General features: G+C 43.8%; 1 protein-coding gene across 1 annotated transcript in view; it reads right to left on the bottom strand.

Annotated features, from left to right (window-relative positions):
* LOC149470066 (guanine nucleotide-binding protein subunit alpha-11) overlaps positions 1-26,938 on the bottom strand; it is a 99,182-nt gene that overhangs the window by 39,911 nt on the left and 32,333 nt on the right. The window contains exon 2 of the mRNA XM_089667121.1: positions 3,465-3,649. Coding sequence (XP_089523247.1) covers positions 3,465-3,649 — 185 coding nt within the window. The remainder of the gene's footprint in view (positions 1-3,464; positions 3,650-26,938) is intronic.

Genomic DNA, 26,938 nt, shown 5'->3' with positions numbered 1-26,938 from the left:
TATATACATACAGAAATGCAACATATATTCTTCAGAAATGCAACAATGGCCTTAGATGTGTGTTTTGGATCATTGTCATGTTGGAAAAGTGCACGACGACCCAGGGCACAGAGTGATGGTGGCATATTCTCTTTCAATATAGAGCAGAACATCTATGAATTCATGATACCATCAATGAAATGCAGCTCCTCGACACCATCAGCATTCATGCAGCCCCACAGGAGGACACTGCCACCACCATGCATTTTTCTTTGTACTCCTCACCTTTGGGACACCATACAGTTTTGAAGCCATCAGTACCAAAAACATTCATCTTGGTCTCATCACTCCAGAGTGCAGAGTCCCAGAAGTCTTTTCAGCATAGGACCTGGCAAATTCTAGGCAGGATTTTTTGTGCATGGGTTTTAGGAGAGGCTTCCTTCGTGGACAACACCCATGTATGCCTTTCCTCTGCAGTGTACACCATATTGTGTCACAGGAAACAATAACCCCAATTTGGCTTTCTACTTCTTTAGCCAACTTCATGTCAACCTGCATGGCAATTTTCTTCAACCCTTCATCAGAAGCAGCTCCTGTTGATGTATTAACGTCCATGGATGGCCTGGATGTCTCTGAGATTGCAGTTCCACCTGTGTTACATTTTTGTATGACTTTTGCTACAGTATTTTGACTGATAAGTAAAGCTTTGCTGATCTTCATGTAGCCTTCACCTTTCTTGTGTAAGTAAAGCTTTGCTGATCTTCTTGTAGCCTTCATCTTTCTTCTATGTGGTGTCATTGCTGACAGCATGAAATGGGAGGGGATTTCTTTGTTAAGTAAAGCCCTTTTAGTCTGCTGGACACATGTTTAAAGAATAATTAGACTCACCTGTAGTTGAAGTCTTGTTAATTAGGATTTTGTCTAAAATTTAGCTTTGCAATCTCTTGTAGCCTGGAGCCTAAGCTGCTTATGGAGATTGTGAAGCCACTATAACCTGAGCTAAGTAACTTTTAGCGCATTTCTACTGTATACAGTTCATTGTTCATGCTCATTCATTAGGGAGGTTAGGTAGCATGTGCATGCATGCTGTATTGTATGTCTCTACTAAGCAAAAACATTTTAAGACTTACAAAGTATTAAAAGCACATTAATACATTACAGAGGTTTTTATGCTTCCTGGCTTTACTGCAAAGTACTTTAAAAGGCACAAAGCAAGACAGTATCCAGCCACTTGTCCTAATCACTCCTGTATATGGTATCTGCCTCGAACCTTTTAGTGCCCAGTCATACCGGGTGCGACTTGCCATGCGAGTTTCAAAACGCATGGCAAGTCGCGCCCTATTGTCCACAATTAAAGTGGTCATATTGGTGCGATTCCAACTTGGTCGGAGCCGCACCAATTTCTAAAGTAGTGCATGTATGACTTCAGGTGCGACTTGCATAGACCTGTGTCTTGCAAGCCACAGATGTCTTGCAAGTTGCACCTCAAGTTAGAATGACAATCACTTCACTGGAAGTCGCACGATTTCAAAGTCAGATCAGACTAAATCATGAAGCCATCTGACATGGTACAGAACCTTTTTCTCTAAGGGTTGCTGAGAAGCATCCCAAGTACTGGCTGGTATATTATCCTTGAAGGAAAGGAGGTTGCTATAGGCGAGACTACACTTCGCTGGACAGGACAGGCCCTCAATGCTGCAAAAAAATCTTTAGATGGCACTGAATAGGACCACACCTGGAAGGTGCTCAGGAAATTGGGGATGGCTCAAAGTGTATTTAAAGGAGTTCAGATATTATACTTCTCCCCCCCCCTCCACATGACTAGATGGCTCATTAATAACTCTCTCACATTCTAGACCATGGAAAGAGGCACTTTCTGCTGTCACCTTTATTTTCACTGGCAACTGAGCCCCTTGCTGTAACTTTCAGTGAAAATCCTATTAGGGGCTTTGCCAGGTCCAATAAGGAAGGCAAAATGCCCATGTATGCAGATGGCACTAGGCAACATCCATTTTTGCTTTTATTATTTGCATTGCAGCTATTAGTCAAAATCCTAATATTACTGGGAAGACAAAAATTACCCTATATGCAGATGATACGATTCTGTTTTTAGGAGGTACATCAATCTCACTAGAGCATGTTATGACTACAGTGCATACCTTTGGTAACTTCTCAGGCGTGTTGATAAATTGCGGACAAATCCTCTTTACTGACACTTTACCCTATTCAGCATCCAATCTGACTGTGCACAGCAAATTAGTATTGTTGACTTTTGTTACTTAGGAATAATCTCCCCTGACCCCCAAGAATATGTAACACTAAGGCCTAGTTCAGATTTGTGTTATTTCAGATGCTACTAGAGTCGCACAGAACTGCGTGTCTCTGTAAATGACATTCTCTATGAGGCCTGTTCACATCAATGCATCATAGCAAGGTGCGATTTCAAAAAAAAGGACCTGTACCACTTTGTTAAGAGTACAGCTGTGATTTGGCCCCATGGAGTCCAGTGGAAAGGCACAGAAAAAGCATGTACATGCATTCTCTTATGCTTTATTACTGCGATTTGGCAGGTTGTTAAGGAGCAGACACCAGCCGGCATCCTAACAACCAATGATTAATCCCTGCTGTCAGTTGGAGATTCCATGTGAATGAGTAAGGGGTTAACCACACCACCCTACATCCTGACGATCAGTTCTCACAGTTCCCCAGTGGTGATCAACTACCACCAAAAGAAAGCGGTGTGTGAAAAAAAGATAAAAATTTCATTTGGGTACAGTGTTGCATGACCGAGCAATTACCAGTTAAAGAAGAACAGTGCTGAGTAGCAAAAAAACAAACAAACAAATGGCCTGGTCATGAAGGAGGTAAAACCTTCTGTAGCTCAATTGGTTAAAAACACTTAGTGACCCTGCTATGTAAGACCTGGTGCAGGCTCTTCCTGGTAAAGGGTGGCAACCCTGTCCCAGTAAACACTACAAAAGAGACAGGAAACATTGCACAGGTATGTGTCACTGTTGTCTTCAGGAAACCCACTGTATTGTCATGCAGCCATCGATGGAGTGAATATAGGCAGAAAGGAGTGATAAGGTGGAAAAAAAAAAAAAAAGGATACGGACCATAATCTATAAAGATTTGTAAGCACTAGGTGGTAAATCTGAAGTGAAACAAGCAAGCCACTTTGGCCATGAACACATCTCTACAGTTTAAATTACAATTGTTAAATTTCTCAGCACATACCCTATACATAACAATAATCATATGCTGGCCTTTATTATGTATTTAATAAACTGCCAAGTTTCTTACTGTGTCAATGGGTTGTATAATGTGTGGGGATGCTCCCTTTCTAAAAGTGTTTGATGAAAAGTTTACAGAGGAAAGTTATGTGTCAGTGAACAGTCTCTAAGCAACCCAGCACCACAATCGTCCACAGAAACTCTGGGCATTAATGTACCACCCAAAAAAAAAAATGTATACACATAACTTACCTTGTTCTGTTCGTATTTGTAAAGAATTTTTAATGTTTCCATGGCACGGATCATAGATTGAATTGCAGTAAAGATATTCTGAAAAACAAGCTTGGTAAAGCCCTTTTTGTCTTCTTCTGAATAGCCAGTACCATGGATTATTCTCATCTGTTTAATGAATGTGCTCTTCCCACTTTCTCCTGTACCTAGAAAAGAAACAACAAAATGATCAGAACTTCCTCATATTTAAGCATATTACAGACTGTGAAACAACTGGTTTCAGAGGACATCCATAACAAAAATACACACTCAGACCTGATCTAGTGACAAGACCATAAACTACTGCCTGTTCCATTATGAATTAATATGGCACCTCTTGGGGGAGGGAGAGAGAGTCCTTAGCCCTTCTATGGATGAAACACAATCATCCGCCTGTCCTCCATTCATAGAAAATGTATTAAGTTCTATGAATGGAGCAGCTGGGTGGAAAGGGTGGGCATATGCAGGCACACTTGAGTGCCTGTCTTAGCCCCAAAGTTATAACACCCACATCAAGATTATGTCAGCAGAAAGCTGGAGGGTGATTTGTGGGGGCTATCTGAGGAGAAAGATTTTGGCAAAAGGAAGACAGCAGCACAAGAGACATCTTGCTAAAAGGCAAGTAATATCCCTCACTTACATAAAACTTGATAATACTTTTAGTTTTTTTTTTGTTTGTTTTGTTTAAAAGGTAAAAACTAAAGGCTTTAAATGCACATCTTGTGAGGTTTCCTATGACTAAGAAGATGAGCAGAACACACCACCTGTACAGACGTGCATTAGATATGTACCAAGAAAGTCCAAAACTATGTAAGAAATGAAGTCCAATATTCATGTCTTTGATTCAATGTCTATTGCCAGGAGTCATAAGTGAGGACTTCTACTCATCAGTGCACTCGTGCGATCATTGGAGATCACAGACTGCTGGCAGTAGGCACACCCTACACAGGGTCAAAAATCGAACAGGCTAACTTTTCCAGGGGTCACATAAGATCTAAATGCAAGCCACGTCCATCTGATTAAAAATATGTTTTCAAAGCACCTTGATGACTTGCATAACAAAAACACCAGCTTCAACTACAATATTTATTGCTGATATATTTTGTGATAAAATTGCCCAAAAACATTTTAAAGCACAAAGTTGCAAAATACATAAAATGATGTAAGAAAAAACATGTTTTATGAGCTACGGCTCAGTTTAGGACATCATTCAATTAAAAAGTTATTAAAACTAAAACCAAACCTTTATTAAAACTGCAGCTTACTAGTTCTTAGATGTAATGGCTGAACTAGTTTTCTTTTTTTAGGCTTTAATTATTTTCGCCTGATGATCTAGCCAGGAAGTCAGTTTTGCAAAAGAACAAGCTGTCCTGTAGATGTTGCAGTTAGGCTCCATGTGCACGGGACGCTTCTAAACGATGGAAACTGCTGGAAAACGTAGGTTAAAAAACGTCTGTTTAGCCACGTTTGCATACCGCGTTTAGAAGCGTTTTTTAAAGATAGAGATATTTTTATTTTATTTTTTTTACTAGGAGGATCAGCAGATCACAGGAGCAATCTCCTGCAGACTGTTAAGTGTATCTGTCTGCTCACACCTCATACAGGCAGGCAGTTACACAATGACAAGCTTTAGAAGTTTAAAACCACCCTGGTAGTTCATTAAGAACTACAAGATTTGTTTTTTTGTTGTTTTTTTTTAAATTGTGACAGCGGGTACGGGGAGGGGATCCCCTGCCAACTGTCACCATGGGGAATCAGGGTTTCTGCAATAATACATTACACCCTGAACATGGGTGTAACACGTTACAAAAGGTGAACATATACTTTAAAAGAAGATCGACTGGATGCTACAAAAAAAAAAAAAAAAAAAAAAAAAAAAAAAAAAAAAAAAAAAGCTTCCCAGGGACAAGTGAAAATTAGGTCACTGCTATTATATGGTTCTCAAGAAATGTACATTTTAGAGAATACACATTACCGCATTATTAAAACATTTACGCCTCATAAGAATAAGAAGGAAAAGAGAGTCTGGCACTTTGGACTAAGTGGGTACCGTATTTTTCGCACCATAAGACGCACTTTTTTCCCCCCAAAAAAAGGGGGGGAAATGTCAGAGCGTCTTATGGAGCGAATATAGAGCGGCCGGTCCGGTATTTCCACCGCCGCCGTGCAGATTACCGGGCCGGCCGCTCAGCTCTGCAACGGGACCTTATGGAGAGGATTGCTGACCTTTGGGGAGGTGGGGAGCGGGTACCTGAATTGGACAGGTACCCGCTCTTACTTCTTTTATCTTACCTGTTCCTCTATCCAGCGGCGCGCTGTCTTCCCGGCTTCTGTGGGCACTGGGCATGACAGCCGGGTGCCAAGTGCACATGCGCAAGAAGCGGTGCTTTTTGTGAATGGTAAGGCGGTACCTGGGACACATGACAGATCCCAGAAGCCGCCGGACCAATCACAAAGCGCAAGTGCTTCTCGCTCATGCGCACTGGGCATCCGGCTGTCATGCCGAGCGCCATTACAGAAGCCGGGAAGACAGCGCGTGGCTGGATCGAGGAACAGGTAAGATCAAACAAAAACTCTGTGGAAGTAAGAGCGGTACCTGTCAAATTCAGGTACCCGCTCCCCACCTCCCCAAAGGTCAGCAGTCATCTGTGCTGTCCGCAGTCTCTGGTCATCCCTGCGCTGTCCGCAGTCTCTGGTCATCCCTGCGCTGTCCGCAGTCTCTGGTCATCCCTGCGCTGTCCGCAGTCTCTGGTCATCCCTGCGCTGTCCGCAGTCTCTGGTCATCCCTGTACTATGTCTGAAGTCCATTAGTTCAGAATTTTTTTTTTCCTGTTTTCTGCCTCTAAAACCTAGGTGCGTCTTATGGTCAGGTGCGTCTTATGGAGCGAAAAATACGGTAATAATAATAAACACAAGCACATTAAAATACTGGATAATTTAAAGTGATACTAAACTCTGGTTAAAAAAAAAAAAAAAAAAAAAAAAATTCGTCTACTCTAGTATGTATTCTTAACTATTGTCCTCAGCCTGCTCCATATCCTTTTTTGCTGATGGAATCTGACTTCCTGCTATGCAGGCCATAGACTGTTCGTTTATCGGCTGATTTTTCGTCCGAAAGAATAATCAGCCGATTTTCGCACGGTTAGTGGGGCAATGGCATCGGCCGATTTTCGCGGTTCCTCCTCATTTCATTTAATCGGTCATGCTGGAAAATTCGTGAAAAACGGACAATTTTTGCAATCATTGGTGGCAACATTGGTTTACAGAACGAACGATGTTTCGTTTTTCAAATGAAAAAAACGGTATGATAAACGAACCGTCTATTGACTGCATTAGTGTGTGGCTAGGCTTGTTCTCCATGGTCCCACTGTCAGTAGGAATGTAGCCACACTCTTCTACGCGCTCCCAAGCTGGACTAGGAACTATGGTAATAGAGCAGGGCACGTGAGGGGGGAAAAGGAGAGGTTTGGGAGCTTGTAGAGGACCTTAAAAGAAGGGAGGGGAATAAAAAAAAAGTAAGAAATTATTTCTTGAAAAATTAATTACAGGACCATTATTTTTGGACTAACAAGGATTTAGTTTAGTGTTACGAACTCAAGAAGTTTTATTATGGTAATATACCCTAAATGTCAAGTCATATTTCAAAAGATTCTGCTTGTCATTTACAAAAACCTAACTTTGACACTTCACATTATCTGCCAAATAGCAGGCTGTTGACAGGTCCAAAAACAAAAACAAAAACAAAAAAAAAAAACACAAAAAACAAAAAAAAAAAAACACTTGGGAAAAAAACTGCAGTGGCAGTCTGGCAACATCACACTGTAAGGCAGGGGAAAAAAAAAAAAAAAAAAAAAAAGTCAGCACAAACTGGACTGTTGGATGACCTATCTCCACTAGAGGAACAGGTGCCAGTGGATGACACGTAAAGGTGGAGGCAGGGAGAGTTTTTATTGTTTAATGGCAAACGGATGAGAATTTTTTTAATGGGCTTAACACTTGACTTTATTTCTAACGCTTGCCAAACGCCCCTATAGCGTTTGATAGGCGTTAGACAGGCGTGTGGGAAGCGTTTTTAAAGCTCCTCAAAACGCCCTATGCACGGTTTTGAGGCGGTTGATTGGTGTTTGCCAAGCGTTAAAACTGCTTCACAAATGCCTATAATGAAGTTAAATGGTATTAACGCTCCGCAACCGCCTGCCAGGCGTTTGCGGAGCAGCACCATAGATTTGAATAAGAGGCTCCAACTCCTCCTGACTCAACACGAGGTGTCAGTTTTGTCATGATGCTAACGCTGCAGTGTGAACAGCACTGTGTGCTGCCATGTGCAGAATGTTCATAGGCGTTTGGGAAGTGTTTTTAATGCTTCTCAAACGACTGTGACGCCTGCTGACAAAGCTACTGTGAATTGAGCCTTAAAAAAAAAAAAAAAAAAAAAAAAGGTTGGCGTATGGGGAAAAAAAAAAAAAAAAAAAAAAAAAAAAAAAATGGGGGTATGCTCTCATCTCCACTCAACTTTAAACCAGAGAAAAGAGTGATCACATGACCGCTGCTCAGTTAACTCAAGGTGAGAGTGGTGACTGTCCGTCACCGCTCTCTGATCTGCCCTTTTAATGCTCACTGGAGTGCTGGGCTGGCAGTGTCATGGAAATTTTGTATTGTTGGTCGAACTTTAAATGTGTCATATATTCGTGTTATTCATATGTCTCTCGTGTGGCTTAATTAAAGCTCTGAAGGCTGCAATTGGGCCATGCGCATGTACAATGTATGTATTACAGTACTCAGCTTGGTAATGGATGAGATGGCAGATCTGCGCTTATAGACCGGCGTGTATACCACCACGGCATTCGATGCGAATGTCGCTGGCAGTAGACCGTGGGCCTGTATCCACATATCAGCAGCATAGTACCACATGGGCTTCATAACGCAAGGCGCCCAGCGGTGTGAACTCCACGTGTAGGCTTATGCATATCTTACAACCCATTACCAACTTGAAACTGTATCTTGGATGGATGTGTTTTAATAAAGATCGTATCGGGCCCATCCAGGTACAGACTGATATTTTTAGGGAATGCTTGTACAAAGAATTTACATACCAATAGAAGCTAGTAGGACAGGAAATATGACCTCAGATGGATCATGGGGGGGAAGGGGAGGAAGTCTGCTGACCTCAGAAGACTCATGGGGGAGGACCAGTGATAGATAATAGGAAAGGCTATGCTCCAATTGGAATGTACATCCTGTGTATAGGCACTCCCCATTGCATTGTTCGGTGGGAGGGGATTGACTTTATTCATGTGGGGGGCATGTGTGTATTTTTAATAAAACAGAGAGCTGAGTCTGAAACCAGCCTTATGTGAATTGCAACACCATCCTGAGAGTGTCGTTTGATCATTCTAGGGTAACGGAGCTCCACCCCCACATCTCAACAGAAGCTAAAAGTAGTTGGATGGGCAGGAATCGTGTAGTTTAGCTGCAGTCGTGGTAAGCGAGATTCGCACAGCTTTATGGGGGATTTCTGCGCATCCAACTGCGAGTACTCACGGTAAGGAGAAATTCGTTAAAGCGAATTTCCAAGACAGTTTGGCGAGCCTGGTGGATACTAACGAGTATTCTTGCATATCTAACCCAGTACGAGGGGGGGAATAGCCATCATGAACTAGCAAAAAGTATGCCGGCACATTTCAGGTCTCTCTGCCATTAAGAGGATCGCTTTTTGCGTGTTCGTGTGGCTGATTTCGCTCTCGGTTAGCTAACAAGAATTACCGCTTAGCAAGGACCTAGTTTTTTGTCCTAAACTCTTGATTTGTGGGTGAAAGACAAGGGTTTGTCTCTGCGGAGAGCAGCAGAGGGGTGGGTTTGGTTGGCTGGATTTGGTCAAGTTTAAAAATCTTCCAACCAAAAATTAAACGGGTATATGTTTTAGCGGGTAAAAGTTGTTGCATAGTGTTAGGTAAGTATTTGCGGGTTGTAGGTACTGTGGTAATTGCTCTACCCCCCTCCACGTGAGGTAATTATTACAGTGCTGAAAGGTTTAGGTTAATTGTTAACGGTTGTAAGATCTTTGTATGTAGTCTGTGCAATGTTTTGTGGTACTACTGCTCCCAGCAAGCATGCAGCAGGGGGTCCTTTCTGTTTGGTACTACTGCTCCCAGCAAGCATGCAGCAGGGGGTCCTTTCTGTTACATGTGCATGTTAGTGTGATATGTTGGTGTTTTATGTCTGTTCTGTGATCGTGCCAAATTGTGTTGTATGTGTGCTGTATATTGTTGTGTAATTGTCCAGTGTATGTTCTGTCCAAAAGTCTGTTTTATGTAAGAGGTTAGAGGCAATTTTGAGGCTAGAGTCTGCCGTGTGCTCCTCTGTGGGGGGCCATTCTAGTGTTACCATGTGCTTCCCTGTGGGGGGTCATTCTAGTATCTACCATGTGCTCCTCTGTGGGGGGTCATTTTCTTGACTAACCACATGGACTCCTTTTGTTTGGTGGCCATTTTGTTGGCTACCATGTGCTTTCCCTGTTGGTGGCCATTTTGTTGAATACCACATGTGCAGTAATCTCTATGCAATGTGTATGCAGCTTTCTATATGCATTTGACCCATTTTATGTTTTTAATCCAAATTTTTTACAGTTTCATTTGTTTCCTTTTAGCTTTAAATTTGCGTATTGCCAGCCAATTTAAAGTGTGTTAAGCGAGTTTTCCCTTCACGTGTTCCACATTTAGTGAGCGCAGTGAAGTCTGGGTTTTTGCACATAGATTTCTTGTATAGTGATTATGTTTTTCTTGTGTTTTTTTCTTGTTAAAAGTAGTTCCTTATTGTAAAGCGGGTTTGTTTTAAGCTGCTGTGTCACGTGTTTCGCGTCCAGCAGACTTTTTGTGTAAATGGTTCTAGGTGGTTGCAGTGAAGATTGCATGTGTAGCGCAGATCGTTTAGCGGTGCTGGTATGAGTGATTTTTGCGTCAGCAACAAGGTTACTTTTGGCGCAGTTTTTCGGTTTACCTCTGTGTAATGGTTTTACTGTGAAACGTCCCGTGTTTTTCATAAGGATCCACTTTGTCCTTTTTAACAGTTTTTCAGGTTGAAAAAGGGTTTTTCTGTGTGTATTAGGAAAGTTTTTTCTTTACACAAATTTCCTAAAAGTCAGTTAGCAGGTTTCCGGCCAACCAGTGACCTTTAAGTAACATCCAAGAACCCCTCTTTTTGTTTTGACTTGTGTTAGCTACTGTGTGCAGGGAGAGAAAAGCCACTTTCATCATTGTGCGGTGTGGCCTGCCAAACACAGTGGGTGATGAGAACCACATAAATTACGCTGTGTGAGTGGGCGGTCCAGGGAAGTATAACACTTAGCCTGGTTACCACAAACACTTCGGGTGGTCAGGATCACATAAATTGCGCTGTGGGAGTGGGAGGTGTGCTCTCAGTCTGACCGCCACTTGATGCGCTTCGGGTGATCGATAAGTATCACATAAATTACGCTGTGCTGGGAAAGTGGTGGAATCAGGCCTCTCGGTAGGATCCCACCGAGTGCTCCAGGGGGTAAACAGGTACCCGGACGCGGGATATATACCAGTGACTAGTCACGATGGGCAGTAGTCAGTCCATGAAGAGAGAGGGGGAACCAGCCCTCTTCAGGGTAAGGACAGCTGCACAACTGATGAAGGTGAGTTTGGGGGGGGAAGTCTACAGAACCCCTCAAAAGGTGGAATAAATGGTCGAAGGGTACCAGATGGGAAATTCCCCGGGAAAGTACATTTGACGCATGGAGGTGGGAAAAATTCATCTCTGAATTTGAACCACGGATGCAGGCGTCAGAACTAGAGATCGCACAGCTATGGCTTCACAGGTCAATCCAATTAGGGAAGCAGGGCATACATAAACTGGTGTCTGTCCGGAAGAACCAGGTGATGTATACCTGGCCTCCAGAGGGAATAAAACAGGAGGATCCAGTGTCAGAGGTGGAGGAAGCTCTTTCAGGGCTGACTCTACTAAGGCAGGCAGGATCAGGGTCTGCTGGGGTTCCCGAACAACCAACAGTGGCTGAGATAAGTATAACTGCACCTGTCTCTTCTGTTAGTGACATCACTCTTGATGTACCTTCTGTGTCTTCTGTATCTATGCCTCAGCCTCTACCTCTACCTCTCCCTTCTTCCTGCTTCACCCCAGCTCCTTCTGTTTCCAACTATGAAGCCTACTCAACAACCGATTTGCAGACTATCTGTGAATCAAGGGGAATAGACACCCGGTTAAGAAACAGGGCAGATTGCATCAAAGCGCTACGAACCACTGATCAGACCCCTGCCCCCAGCTATACCCTGATCTGAGGGACCTCAAACCTGAAGGTGCAGTAAGCGAGGTGGTTAATCTAAGCCCACCGATGAAGCTGGGCCAGCCCTTGCACTCTTCCCAGACCGAGGCCTATCCAGTCAGAGTGCAGCAATTTGAAGGTCCTCCCAATGCACAGGGGGAACGGACTTTAGGGGAACGGGTAGTTTGGCATGTCCCCTTCACCCCGGCAGAGATCCGCACTATTCTGGCTGAGCTCCCGGACTATCGAGTCAATCCGAGAGGATTTGCTCGAATGTTTGGACAAAACCAGTTCAGCTATGGTATGAGCGGGTCAGATTGTGCACAGATCCTACGGGCAAAGGTGGGCATGGAAGTGGCCAGTACAGTGATTGCAGGGTGCTCTATAACCACTCATGAGGAGATGACTTCAGGGGGCAAAGAGTTCTGTACACAGCTAAAGGCAAAGCTTCCAGAAATGTATGGTGCTACCTCTACTACGGACATGATGAAGCTCACCCAGGGTCCTAATGAGGAAAGCGCCTGCTTCTGGCGCCGTCTCAAGCAGACGGCACTGGATGCGGATCTGGAAGTTGGACCTGATGCTCCAACTGAAGGGGTAAAGGTGATCGCGACGCACATTCTGTTGCGGGCCAAATTTTTGGAAGGCATCAATATTAAAATTCGGGAAAGGCTGGTTCTGGCCCGACCCGAATATAATGAGATGTCTATCCCTGCTATCCTTTCCACTCTTGCGGCAATGGAGAGGGAAATGGATAGAAGAAAACAAGACCAGGCCAAAGTTCTTATGTCCCAGACCCCACACGAAAAACCAAGGGATCTGGGTCACAGGAAGGATAGGCCCCCACCCAGGTGCTTCCAGTGCCACCAAACGGGGCACATGAGGAGGAGCTGTCCCCAATTACCTAAAGGTCGGTGGCAGTTCATTCCTGATGAGTCCTCCGCCCCTGTGACCACATGGTAAGTAACTCCTATGAATTCTCATAGGAAGTTGACAAATCGGTGTCGGCCCAGATCCATCTTTTTCTAGAGGAATTCACCGACACCAGTGCAGCAAGAACGGTCTTGCGAAAACAGGACATCCAAGGCAAGGTACCCCTCTCAGGGGAAAGCCCTCCTAACCCCTACTAACCTCACTATCAAACGATGCACTATTCTTAACCCAGCTTCTCTTCTTCCTGTGTTGGAAGATGAGAAGGGGGGGGGGGGGGGACAGCAATGACAGTGCTGAATTTTGCAACACGACTAACAATACTAACACCTCTTCTGCTAACATGTCTTCTTTGTCCACTATTAACCTCTCTTCCAAAGGACACGACTGCATTTCTTTGGTGGAACTGGAGTCAGTGGCGACACACCCCATATCATCCCGAGAGTAACGGTAAGGTTGAACGTCTTCCGATACCCAAAAACCTTGGCCTGAGTGTCCCCCCATTGCCCCCTATTCCATCCGGAATGCCCCTCGGCAACCACATGGGCTGTCACCCTACGAGGTGTTGTTTGGGGGACCTCCCAAAAACAGGGTTGTACTTTCCTCAACAGTTGTCATCTTTGCATTCACAGCTTACAGGTTATGTGCAATCTCTGCAACGGGAGCTGCAGAAGATACACCATCGGGTTCGCGAATCGCTCCCCGATCCAAATGCAATAACAGGTGTTCTTTCTATTGAGCCAGGTGATTGGGTCGTCCTAAAGAAACATCAAAGAACCGGACTCGAGCCACGGTTCACCGGACCATACCAAGTCCAGCTGATGACACCTACCTCACTCAAGCTCGAGGGACGAGACAACTGGGTGCACGCAAGCCACTGCAAGAAGCTTTTCAGCTACACCAGAGAATGAGGGGTGTCATTTTCCTTTTTCTTTTTGTTTGTATGTCATACATGTGTGTGAACGGAGGAAAAGACGGCAGATACCCCAACCTTTTATTTAAAATGCACCTGCGTTTAGCCAGAACCGCCAACAAAACCAACTGTTGGGTATGCTCTAAGCCCCCACCCAGTCATCACATGTCCGCAATGGCCGCTGTTCATGCCCTATATGACATCCGCGTCGGCATGAAAAAGCAAGGGACCCCTGGTCAGCCCCCATGTAGACATTTGTCGGTAGAACTTAATGACACATTTTTAGCAGGTAACATCAGTTTCAGCACCAATATTAGCTCTAGCTCCTGTAGGACCCTCGTCAGTCCATTATGGGTAACTGGACAGCTAGGCAGCCCTCAGGTGTGCTTTAACATCAGCTTTGGCACAGGTAACAAGTTTGTTGGGACTACCACCTGCGAGGGAGGTATCACTGTCAATCTGACTAACCAGACTTCCCTTCTGAGTAACCACACTGACCGACCAGACCACGTTTGTTGGAAGGACGGATGTGATGTGCAGACTGAGGGAGCAATCCCCCAGTCTGTGTAACTGTTGCTCAGTGCCAGAGGCCGAACGAGGAACTCCTCCTGCTCTGCTCTGACAGGTCCATACTATTTTCTTTGTGGTTCGGCAGCCTATAGAACATTTCCCCAGAACGCGAAAGGTTCGTGTGCCCTCATAAAGCTAGTCCCAGCATCCTATGTAGTGATGGATCATGAAGAGTTGATGGTCCACAAGAAGGTAAGGATGGCAGGGAGAGTTCGCAGAGAGCTGTTCTCTGAGGGCGACCAGGCATGGGCTTGGTTCCCCTCATGGACAGGATGGGGAATAGAACTTATGAAGCGCCTGAACAATTTTTCTGTCATCGTGGATAGTATGTTTAACGAGACCGTAGAGGCTGTCAGAGAAATTGCCCAAGAACAACGGCAGATGGGAATTTTAGTGCTTCAGGAGAAGATGGCCCTTGATTATCTTTTAGCCGCCAAAGGGGGGTTCTGTGAGTTCATCGGAGAGGATTGTTGTACTTGGATAGAAGACACCGATGACAAGGTCCAGGCCCATATGGACAAAGTTAGTGAACTACAGGGAAAAGCTAGAGCTATAGCTAGTGAGGGTTGGAATCCGTTCAAGGGTTTGGGAGGATTGGGAGATTTCCTGTTCTCCATCGGATCTTGGTTGAAGGAAGTGGGAGTGTATGTCCTGATGCTTCTCTTTTTCATCTGCCTTTTATATGCCGCGGTGAGATGTTCCTGTTGCCTCATCGATCGTGTAAGCCAAGCTCGGGCAAACGACCACATCTCCATGCCCGCTCCTGGGATTCCACTCCAACCACTGATCGGAGGAAGACCTCACCAACCAACCACCTTCTCTACAGATTACGTCCTGGCTTCCCTCTAATTTATCTCTCTGAAGACCACATTCTCCAAGACCTTCAAGCAAGCTTCAAGCCTCATCATGGTTTGTGTCTGCGATTTGGAAAACTGTCTGGGTCGAGACCAGCCTTGTGTGGCCCCGTCTGCAGGGGCAATTTGAGAATCTGTTGCTGGATCTCCCCAGACCACCGTGGGATCACAAGCCTTATTCATACCACAAGTCTGTTTGTGGTTTTTGCAAGAGCCTTCCTGTAGTGAAGGTTCCAACGCTCTTGAGGATCATTGCTTCAATCAAGCCTGTTTGCGTCGAGTCTGCGTCGGGTCTTGTTGTTTCAGGTACCCCGTGGAGCTTTATTCTCAGGGACAACTACAGGAACTCTTTGAGGTTTGAGACTACACCCATCAAGCTGAAGAAGATCAAGAAGGGACACGAGGAGAATATGATAAAACAGGAGGGAATGTCATGGAAATTTTGTATTGTTGGTCGAACTTTAAATGTGTCATATATTCGTGTTATTCATATGTCTCTCGTGTGGCTTAATTAAAGCTCTGAAGGCTGCAATTGGGCCATGCGCATGTACAATGTATGTATTACAGTACTCAGCTTGGTAATGGATGAGATGGCAGATCTGCGCTTATAGACCGGCGTGTATACCACCACGGCATTCGATGCGAATGTCGCTGGCAGTAGACCGTGGGCCTGTATCCACATATCAGCAGCATAGTACCACATGGGCTTCATAACGCAAGGCGCCCAGCGGTGTGAACTCCACGTGTAGGCTTATGCATATCTTACAACCCATTACCAACTTGAAACTGTATCTTGGATGGATGTGTTTTAATAAAGATCGTATCGGGCCCATCCAGGTACAGACTGATATTTTTAGGGAATGCTTGTACAAAGAATTTACATACCAATAGAAGCTAGTAGGACAGGAAATATGACCTCAGATGGATCATGGGGGGGAAGGGGAGGAAGTCTGCTGACCTCAGAAGACTCATGGGGGAGGACCAGTGATAGATAATAGGAAAGGCTATGCTCCAATTGGAATGTACATCCTGTGTATAGGCACTCCCCATTGCATTGTTCGGTGGGAGGGGATTGACTTTATTCATGTGGGGGGCATGTGTGTATTTTTAATAAAACAGAGAGCTGAGTCTGAAACCAGCCTTATGTGAATTGCAACACCATCCTGAGAGTGTCGTTTGATCATTCTAGGGTAACGGAGCTCCACCCCCACATCTCAACAGAAGCTAAAAGTAGTTGGATGGGCAGGAATCGTGTAGTTTAGCTGCAGTCGTGGTAAGCGAGATTCGCACAGCTTTATGGGGGATTTCTGCGCATCCAACTGCGAGTACTCACGATAAGGAGAAATTCGTTAAAGCGAATTTCCAAGACAGCAGCCACATGCTGAAAAGCCGAGCCAGCTGACAATCATCTGGGTGGATGCCGACAATATGGTTGGGATCCTTCCAAAGCCTGGAGTGGCTTTGTGATGTCAGTGGACAGCAGGCTTTACAGGAGAGCACCAGAGCATGCTATGACCAAAAAAGCTTTTGTCTTCTCTTTTAACCACTAGCCTACAGGGCACTTATACCCCTTTCCTGCCCACGCCAATTTCCAGCTTTCAGCGCTCTCACACTTTGAATGACAATTGCGAGGTCATGCAACACTGTACCCATATGAAATTTTTAGCATTTTTTTGTGACAGATTTATTTTGGTGGTATTTAATCACCTCTGGGTTTTTTTTTATTTTTTCTTAAACCAAAAACCACTGAAAATTTAAAAAAAAAACAAAAAAAAAAAACAGTTTTTTTCTTAGTTTTTGTTATAAAATGTTGTAAATAAGTGATTTTTCTCCTTCACTGATGTGCACTAATGAGGCTGCAGTGATGGGTACTGATCGGCTGTACTGATGGGCACTGATGAGGAGGCACTGGTAGGTGGCACTGAAAGGCAACACTCATATGGCACTCACTGGCATTAATAGGTGGCACTGAAAGGCAGCTCAGATGGGCAATGATATGTGGCACTGGCAGGTGGCATGGATGAGCACCAACAGCTGGCACTTATGGACACTGACAGGTGACACTGCTGGGGCTACACAGATGATCAGTGTACATGTCCCCTCCGAGGAATGCCGATTACCGGCTCTCCTCTCGAGCTGTCAGCGTGACAGCTCGTGAGGAGAGAAATGCCGATAACCGGCATTTCCCTATTTACATAAGATCAGCTGTGATTGGACACAGCTGATCAGATGGCTGAGCCAACATCTTCGGCTCTTTCCATGGATCGGTGATCCGCTGTATCCGAGGCACACAGTGCACCACTGATCGCCGCGCTGCGCGCTCCGGGATCTGCGCATGTGTGGTTAGTATGGGAGGATATCATATGACGTCCTCCCAGAACGAGAGAACCACCCGTCATTGTACTATATGGTGGGCGGTAGGCAGTTAAAACCATTCTAAGCATATAACCAGTCCTCTATTCCTTTTATCCATTATCAATTTTAAGATTATGAAAATAGATTCAAGATAGTGATTGACAGTATTTTGTCTACACCCTAGCACCTTTGTCCTCAAAAACATGCTTTAGAGTTAATGAAAGTTAAATGCTGAAGCTCCTCTGAACTAAAATGGTATACAGATGCCAGGGATGAAAAAAATGCCTAATTTGGAGAATTAAATGAGTATTGGCAAGTAACATAACTTGACTGTTGGCACTAAATCAATTGCAATTTTAATCTCAGAGTTAAAACATGAAAAAGGGCAAACTAAGCCTGTACTAGCAAACAGCAGTCTGCCTGTGAAAGGATAGTGAAACAGCTACTAAAATGAGGTTCAATAACGGTTTTCAGTTTAATCTGAAAGTAAATACCTGCAGCAGAACTTTTAAGGCTGGCTATACACTAGTACATTTTCAAAAGAATGTTTGAACATGTGTGTAAAAATTCTCAATAAGTTCAACGGCTTTATGAGGGTTGTTAGAAAATACTACAAAATTTCTTTTGCTTTTAACAGTTGACTTTCTTGTCACTGCGACTGAAAACAAAAATGTTTCTTTTCAAGAACATTTCATTACATTTTCAAACATTCAACAAAACTTTTACTAGTGTATAGTCTGCTTTATTTTAGCAACATTAAAAGAACCCCTCTATCCCTGTATGTAGCAATGGGAACCTAAGACAATTTTTCATCCTCTCACAGAAACAATGGAGTACTGTCAGTGATACTTTTTTTATTTGCACGAACATACAATTTTGAGGACAAGCTTTCGGGGAGTGTCCCCTTCAAGGTCCAAGCAGTACTTGGCCTTAAAGGGGACACTCCCCGAAAGCTTGTCCTCAAAATTGTATGTTAGTGCAAATAAAAAAAGTATCACGGACAGTACTCCATTGTTTCTGTCACAAATGCACTAATATGGCTACAATCACCTCAAGCAAAATGGATTATCCTCTCACAGAAAGCCATCCCTGATAAGATGAGACAAGATAAAAATGTTCCACTTGCAATAAAATGCTTTGGGTCATTAACATATGTGTAGCTCACTAACGCATGCACCTTTATTCTCATTATGTTCAGTGTTCGTGTGCATTGTATTAAACAGAGAAGTATGGCTAAAGCTTATTTGGCCACAGCTTATTTGGCCACACTTCTCTTATGGGTCACAGGAATGCACTTTTGCACTCTTGTAACCCAGAATTAGCTGACGGCACTCTATAGTCCACTGTCAGCTGATGTCAATGAGCCGCTCCAGTCTCTGGATGTATCCTGACAATGTCGGGATCCACTCAGATGCCTGACCGGCAGTTAGCTCAGCCTCTCAGCACGCCACTGAGACCCTGAGCCAGCTGTTCCTGCCCCCTCCACACCCCGATGCACCAGTGAGCACTGGAGGGGAAAAGGAGAGAGCCAGTGATTGACAGTCAACAGCTCTCTGCTCAGTGAGGACTGAGAACTGAGAGATCGGCAGTCATGTGATCACTCAGTTCTCAGGCTTACAGACAGCAAGGGACATCTTCAACATTGGATCAAGACCTGCAGCCATACAGGTGGGTATGTGCGTGTTTTTTATTTCTACAATTCTCCATTAAGGCAGCCTTTTAAAAATGAATGGGATGCCAACACTCTCCAACATGCTTAAAATTTGCATAACAATCTAATGCAACATGCTACTATTTGAAATGAATGGTACTACAATGCATGTTACGTGCATTACTGCAACATGGAAGCATAAACCCAGCCTTATAGAATAATTATAGTATTTTTAAATGTTTTAGATATAAAGTGTGACTGCTCAGCTTGATGTAAATCGTATGGCTGTAAGCAATGCACTGTGAAAATCCACTGCTTCTATGCATAGGCTGTAATTATACCAGTACACGGGCATAGTCAAAATGCCAGGTTTTACTGATCCTCATATTACTGCAAATTTCCCAAACAGGGTCATGCTCAAATACACTTGCAGTCTCTAAAGGCATGAAAAAAAGTCAGAATGTAAATTAGTAGCTCGTTTACTAAATTTAGCTAAAAAGGAACCTGGAAAAAGCTTACCAGTCTGAAGGAAGACTCCTATCTATTGATGGAGGCTGCCATTACCCAACCCCAAGGACCTGCGCCAATTTCAAGGCAGGAATTTAAATGTGCATCAGGATGCACAAATGTAAAAGTACCCAAAACTAGTCAGCATGTCATACATTTTGCTTAAAAGAAACATGGTCAGAGTGGTTATAAAGGCAATTTTTTTTTTCAAATAAACAAACGTTACACTTACCTGCCCTGTGCAATGATTTAGTAGAGCAGTCACAAATCTCCTTCTGGAGTGCCCTATGGGGGCGCTTGACTGCTCCTCTTCTGTGTGCCCCCACAGGTAGCTGTTCTTATGTGGTGGGGCACCTGTGGGCTCACTCCCGAGCCAGGCTGCATGCGCCTGTTACAGCACAGCTTGGTCCTTCCCCCAGCTCCCTTCTCACAGCATTTGATTGACAGCAGTGGGAGCCAGTGGCTCCCGCTGTGGTCTCAGAGCCAATAAGAGGGGAGAGAACCAGAGTTGCTGCAGGCAGGCACAGCGCTGGATCAATACAGGACTCCTGTAGGTATTTAGGGAGGGGGGTGGGGGGAGGGGGGAACAAACAGTGGAAGGATATTTACCCTAATGTAGATAAAGTATTGGGGGGAAAAAAAAACAAAAAACCTGGACTTCAGACCCAATTTTAACTGCCTCCCGCCCACCATATGGTACAATGATGGACGCAAGGCGGTTCTCTCGTTCTGAGAGGACGTCGTCCCATTCTAAGCACGCAGCGCTGTGTCCCTCGGATCACCGATCAATGCAAAGTGCCGAAGATGTTAGCTCAGTCATGTGATCAGCTGTGTCCAATCACAGCTGATCACATGTAAACAGGGAAATGCCGGTTATCGGCATTTCTCTACTCTCGAGCTGTCACGCTGACAGCTCATGAGGAGAGGAGAGCCGGTAATCAGCATTCCTCGGAGGGGACATGTACACAGATCATCAGAGCACTGATGATCAGTGTGCCCTGATGATCTGTGTAGCTCCAGAAGTGCCACCTGTCCATGTCCGTCAGTGCTCATCCATGCCACCTGCCAGTGCCCATCAGTGCCACATCAATGCCACATATCAGTGCCCATCTGAGCTGCCTTTCAGGGCCACCCATCAGTGCTGCCAATCAGTGCCATATATGAGTTCTGCCTTTCAGTGCGCATCAGTAATACCTACCAGTGCCTCCTCATTAGTGCCACCTATCAGTGTAGCCTATCAGTGCCCATCACTACAGCCTCATTAGCGCACGAGTGAAGGAGAAAAATCACTTATTTACAAAATTTTATAACAAAAACTAAGAAAAAAACTTTTTTTCTTAACTTCAGATCGTTAGTACACAGCTTTTGAGAGCCGATCACGACAGTTTGTACGACAATATCCCAAGGGACAAGTGCAAAAATTTTTCTCGTACCAGATCATACGATTTTCGTTTAATCAGTACAATAGTCGTCTGAAAGTACAATACAAATACAACGCAATACATGACATCACTTTCAAAATTCTTTTTTTATTTCATAGGAGAAATTTCGTATCTTTAGTAACCTTTTCATTTTCGAGGTGAGACTAGCAGGCGGAAAAAAAAAAAAAAAAAAAACGGCCGATCATTCGTCCAATTTTCTCATCGTGTGTATGGGGCATGACACGCACCCTGTACAGTGCTCAAACTAACAACACATGCTCCTTGAGGGCTTGTTAACTGCACCTGTTAAGGTGCACTGGTACTGCACATCTGAATCTAGGAGCCAGCTAAAAAAGTTAGAAGCCATTTTTTTTGTAGGTAAAGTTGATCCAGGAAATATCAGATTGCCTCTCGGGGGATCAGGAAGGAATTTTTTTCCCTGCAGGAGCAAATTGGATCATGCTTTGCTTTGTTTTTTTGCCTGCCTCTGGATCAACTGTGGGTATAGGATTAGAACTGTGTTTTTTAATGGCTGAACTGGATGGACTTTTGTCTTTTTTCTGCCAGACTATGTAATCACCTGCTCACTGGGCACTTTTACCCCATTCTTGCCGAGGTCAAATTTTCATGAAATTTTTATCATTTTTTTCACACAAATAGAGCTCTCTTTTAGCTCTCTTTGGTATGTAATCACCAAATATTTCGCAAAACAAAATAAAAAAAGACTGAAAAATTATGGAAAAAAAACAAAAAAAAACAAAAACAAAACAAAAAACACCCTTTTCTTCATTTTGGTTATAAAATTAAGCAAGTAAGTAATTTTTCTTCTTCACTGATGGGCACCAATGAGTCTGCACTGATAAGGCAGCATTGATGGGCACAGATAGGCACTCTACACAAAACAAAAAAAAACCCACAAACAAACACTGTCCCCTTGATCACCTACAACCCGGTAGGACGGGTTGGACACTACAACTGTATTCCCCCCTACTGGCTGCCCTGGGCCATTAAAACTGCACATGTGCACTCTCTTCTTCTCTAGCTGAGCCAGTATAGGACCCAGAATCTAGTAGAAGTCACTACTATAGTTTAGATTTCGTTTTAAAGTGAAGTGACTGGCCCCAGGTGGTACACAGAGATGAAACAAATCCTCCTACATAGGTTCTACCCATCTATCTGTAGTCTTTTCTTCTCTACAGCCATTCAAAATGCTGAATTTATAAAATTTTCCCAAGAGTTCAGAAAAAAGGGGGCAGAGAGCTGAAATTACACAATACATAGCTCAGTGGGAAGAGCTCTGAAAGCTGATTGGAGGGAAGAGACACCCCCTACACACAGCACACAGGAACACAGAGCTGAGGCTGTCAATCTGCTGGAGCTCCCTCCCACTGTCATGATTTTTCTCTTGGTGTCAGGAAAGTGTCAGAAGTGATTCATACAGATAGCAGAAGAACAAGGCAGTATACTGAAATGACACTTGGAGCTCTGGATTGAGACACACTATAGAGGGATATGCTTTCTTAATTTTTGATATCAACCACTTTATTATTAAATAGGATTTATATAGCACCAACACTTTGCACAGCGCTTTACAATATAAAAAGGGAGACAATACAGCAATAATACAGTTCAATACAAGAGGGTTAGGAGGGCCCTGATCCTGGGAGCTTACAATCTAAGAGGGAGGGGCTGGTGGTACAAAAGTTAATAACTGTAGGAGATAAACTGGTATGAGACTGGTATGAGGAATAGAAGATTCCGCTATTAGTTGAAGGCAGGATAGGTTTTCAGAGATCGCCTAAAAGTGGGCAGAGTAGGCAATAGTCTGATAGATTGGGGGAGAGAGTTCCAGAGGATGGGGGAGGCTCTGGAGAAGTCCTGGAGAGGAGCATGGGAGGAGGAGGCAAGGGAGTTAGAGAGCAGGAGGTCATAGGAGGAGCAGAGGGGACGGTTTGGGTGATATTTGGAGACAAGATTGGTGATGTAATTTGGGGCAGAGTTATAAATGGTTTTATACGTTATTGTTAATGTTTTGAATTTTATTCGTTGGGCAATGGGAAGCCAGTGGAGGGATTGGCAGAGAGGGATGGCAGATATGGAACGGTTAGTAAGGTGGAGTCTGACAGCAGAATTCGAGATAGACTGAAGAGGGGATAGGCTGCGATTAGGTAGGCCAATGAGGATGGAGCTACAAAAGTCAAGACGAGATATAACCAGGGAGTGAATAAGTTGCTTAGAAGTTTCAGAGGTTAAAAACGGGCGTATCTTGGAGATGTCGCGGAGATGAAGTCTACAAGATTTGGACAGTGAGGGGCTGAAAGGAAAGATGGGAGTCTAGGATTACACCTAGTACCCTGGCATGGGGGGGAGGGACTGATGGTTGTATTCATGATCTTGATGGAGAAGTCAGGGGAGAGGGCACAGGCTGGAGGGAATACTAAGAGCTCAGTTTTAGAAAGATTGAGTTTGAGGGAGTGACACCCATGCCGATATGTCACTTAGTAGGTTAGTGATGCGAGAGGAGACTGAAGGGGTGAGGTGAATAGAAAGATAGATGTGTGTCAAAAGCATAGAAATGGTGCCTGAAGCCATGGGAGTTTATCAAGTGACCAAGGGAGGAGGAGGTGTAGATGGAGACGAGAAGGGGTCCAAGGAGAAAACCTTGAGGGACCCCTACAAAAAGAGGAACTGGAGGAGGAGACAGTTATAGGTAACGCTGAAGTGCTGCGATAGATAGGAGGAGAACCAGGGGAGAGCGGAGTGTCGGTGGCAAAGAAAGTGGAGTTTTTTTTTTTGAGAAGGAGGTGATGGTCAACAGTATCAAAAGCGGCAGAGAGGTCAAGTAGTAAGAGAATAGAGTAGTGGCCACTGGATTTTTTATGACTGAATTATTCATTCATTGGTTCCACAACAGCAGATATTCAAAGCTGTGGGACAGTTTTTAAACTTTCTACCCTTCCTCTGCTGTATATTTCAGCTCCATGCTGTCTCTGTAGCAACCTACAGATTAGCCACTTCATCTCTCTTGTCCTGCACATCTGTACATTAACCCTAAATATGGCGTAACAGTGACATTACCAAGAGCTGGACGCCCCTCCAAAATTGATGAAAAAGATAAGAAAACTGATCCGGGAGGCTGCCAAGAGGCATACAGCAATATTAAAAGGACAGGGATGTTGAATTTGTATCACCTGATGCCTGGGACATGTAGCTCCAGGCTTTGGGCAGGTAGCTTTTTTCATCCATTAGCCCTGTTGCGGGTACGCAACAGTGCTCACCTGTCAGGTGGAAGCATTTGGGCAGCAGCGCTACCGCCCTACAATTGTGTATTTTTTACTGAAATGTTGCGTTTCCTAGACCTTTACAGTAATATTATGCAACATAAAAAAAATTAAACAACCGCTATTTTATTCTCTAGGGTCTCTAAAATTCTGAAAATATATAGTTTGGGGGGGGGGGGGGGGGTTTGTGTAAACTTCAGGTCTAAATTAATTTTTAAACCATGTGCAAACAAAAAAAAAAAAAAAAAAAAAAAAACCACGCAAAAGTGGCTCTGGCAGCAAAAGGGATAAAAGGATAAGCTGGACTCGCCTCTTTCCTGACAAGCACCAAATCGGTGCTCATTACACTGCAAGGTCTGTTTCCTCCCTGCTAGTTCCTGGGTGCGGTGCTGGAGATGGGCAGAGAGGGGAGAAGAAGTTAAAACAGTGCAACGTTAAAAAAAAATAAAAAAAAGTTTAAAGTTGCCATAAAGCCCCTTTTGATTTTAAAAGTCCCAAACATTCCTAACAGCACCTCAGATTTAAATACGGCCTTGTTTAAAATTTTTTTTTTTTTTTTTTTTTTAAACAGGACAAGTAGATTGTCATGAGGGACAAGCAGATTGGGACACCAATTTAGTCCCTGGACAAGTAGTTTTTTAAAACATTTCCACACCCCTAAAGGAGCTGCAGGAATATCTGGCAAGTACTGGCTGTGTGGTACGTGTGACAACAATATCCTGTATTCTTCGTACGTCTGGGCTATGGGGTAGAGTGGCAAGACGGAAGCCTTTCCTTACGAAGAAAAAAATCCAAACCCAGCTAAATTTTGCAAAAACACATCGGAAGTCTCCCAAAAGCATGTGGAAAAATGTGTTATGGTCTGATGAAACCAAGGTTGAACTTTTTGGCCATGATTCCAAAAGATATGTTTGGCGTAAAAACAACACTGCACATCACCAAAAGAACACCATACCCACAGTGAAGCATGGTGGTGGCAGCATCATGCTTTGGGGCTGTTTTTCTTCAGCTGGGACTGGGGCCTTAGTCAAGGTAGAAGGAATTATGAACAGTTCCAAATACCAGTCAATATTGGCACAAAACCTTCAGGCTTCTGCTAGAAAGCTGAACATGAAGAGGAACTTCATCTTTCAGCATGACAACGACCCAAAGCATACATCCAAATCAACAAAGGAATGGCTTCACCAGAAGAGGATTAAAGTTTTGGAATGACCCAGCCAGAGTCCAGACCTCAACCTGATCAAAAATCTGTAGGGTGATCTGAAGAGGGCTGTGCACAGGAGATGCCCTTGCAATCTGACAGATTTGGAGTGTTTTTGCAAGTAAGAGTGGGCAAATATTGCCAAGGCAAGATGTGCCATGCTGATAGACTCATACTCAAAAAGACTGAGTGCTGGAATAAAATCAAAAGGTGCTTCAACAAAGTATTAGTTTAAGGGTGTGCACACTTATGCAACCATATTTTAGTTTTTTATTTTACTTTCCTCCACCTAAAAGATTTCAGTTTGTTGTTCAACTGAGTTGTACAGTTTATAGGTTACACTAAAAAGGTGGGAAAAGTTCTGAAATTATTTATCTTTGTCTCATTTTTTTATATCACAGAAACCTGACATTTTAAAACAGGGGTGTGTAGACTTCTATCCACTGTACATACATACATAAGCCAGATGAAACAATTAAAAAAGCAATCTGGATTGCAGCACCTAGTTAGTATCTTTACCATGTGGTAATAGTGCATTAGTGATCATGAGCGCTAAATGGGTACACAGAAATTCATTGGAGCAATATGAAAATTCTGTATATTCCCACAGATCTGGACATACTTCAACAGCGCATATTGTGTCAAGGTACCTTTCCTCAATCTAAAGATTTGAGGCCATTGTAGTACTTATGAAGCCTACATTTATAAACAATGGTGAGCTGTTGGCATAAATCAACAGTATGTAATCAAGTCCTCTGACTGTACAAATAGCGGTGAGAAGTAATACATGCATGTAAAGCCCTTCATAAACCCATTTTATAAAGGAACTCAGTGACCCAATATGCAGTTCATCAAGCAAATAAAAGGTTTTAGTTAGTATAAGGAAGCATAAGCAAGCATTAGTAACAATAGTATCTATCCAAAGTTAGTATTTGCTTGTAAGTATGAAGTAAGAAGTCCACTGCACATGCAGGCAAACAGGCAATAGATATGTGGACTAAACTTATTTCTCCCTGTGATCGAGCCTACAGTGCCGTTTGATTAACATGGGCATGCTAGATTTGTGAGCAAATTCATCCACATATTCCAGTGCAATGAATTCTGATATAGGAAGCAGGAAAACCGTCAAAGAAGGGAGAGAGAGGAACTTGGTTGGCAGGAGTTATACATAGATTTCATGCAAGACATATCTAGCACTTCCAGCTACCGTCTTCAAACTCCAGCAAGCGTTCGATTTCTCATAAATATCTTTTTTATCTTCCGAGCACACCCATCGGTATGCGGTCACAGACAGTGATCGGCCCATGTAACTTATTGCCTCAAGTTGCAAATATGGCTCACTCCGAGAATCGCAAAGTATCAAAGTAGTCGTCATGGTGCCTCTTTGCCAGTTCTAATCAAGTATGTAGACACCGTTTCCGGATGTGATGACGTCATTACGTTGACGCACTTTTGTCCTCCAATCACTGCG

Source organism: Staurois parvus, unplaced genomic scaffold (assembly GCF_062004578.1).
Source record: "Staurois parvus isolate SC_StPar_1 unplaced genomic scaffold, SC_StPar_1.0 ptg000053l, whole genome shotgun sequence".
Lineage (NCBI taxonomy): Eukaryota > Metazoa > Chordata > Amphibia > Anura > Ranidae > Staurois > Staurois parvus.
Note: the sequence above shows the minus strand (reverse complement) of the source record. Positions and strands in the feature narration are given on the sequence as shown.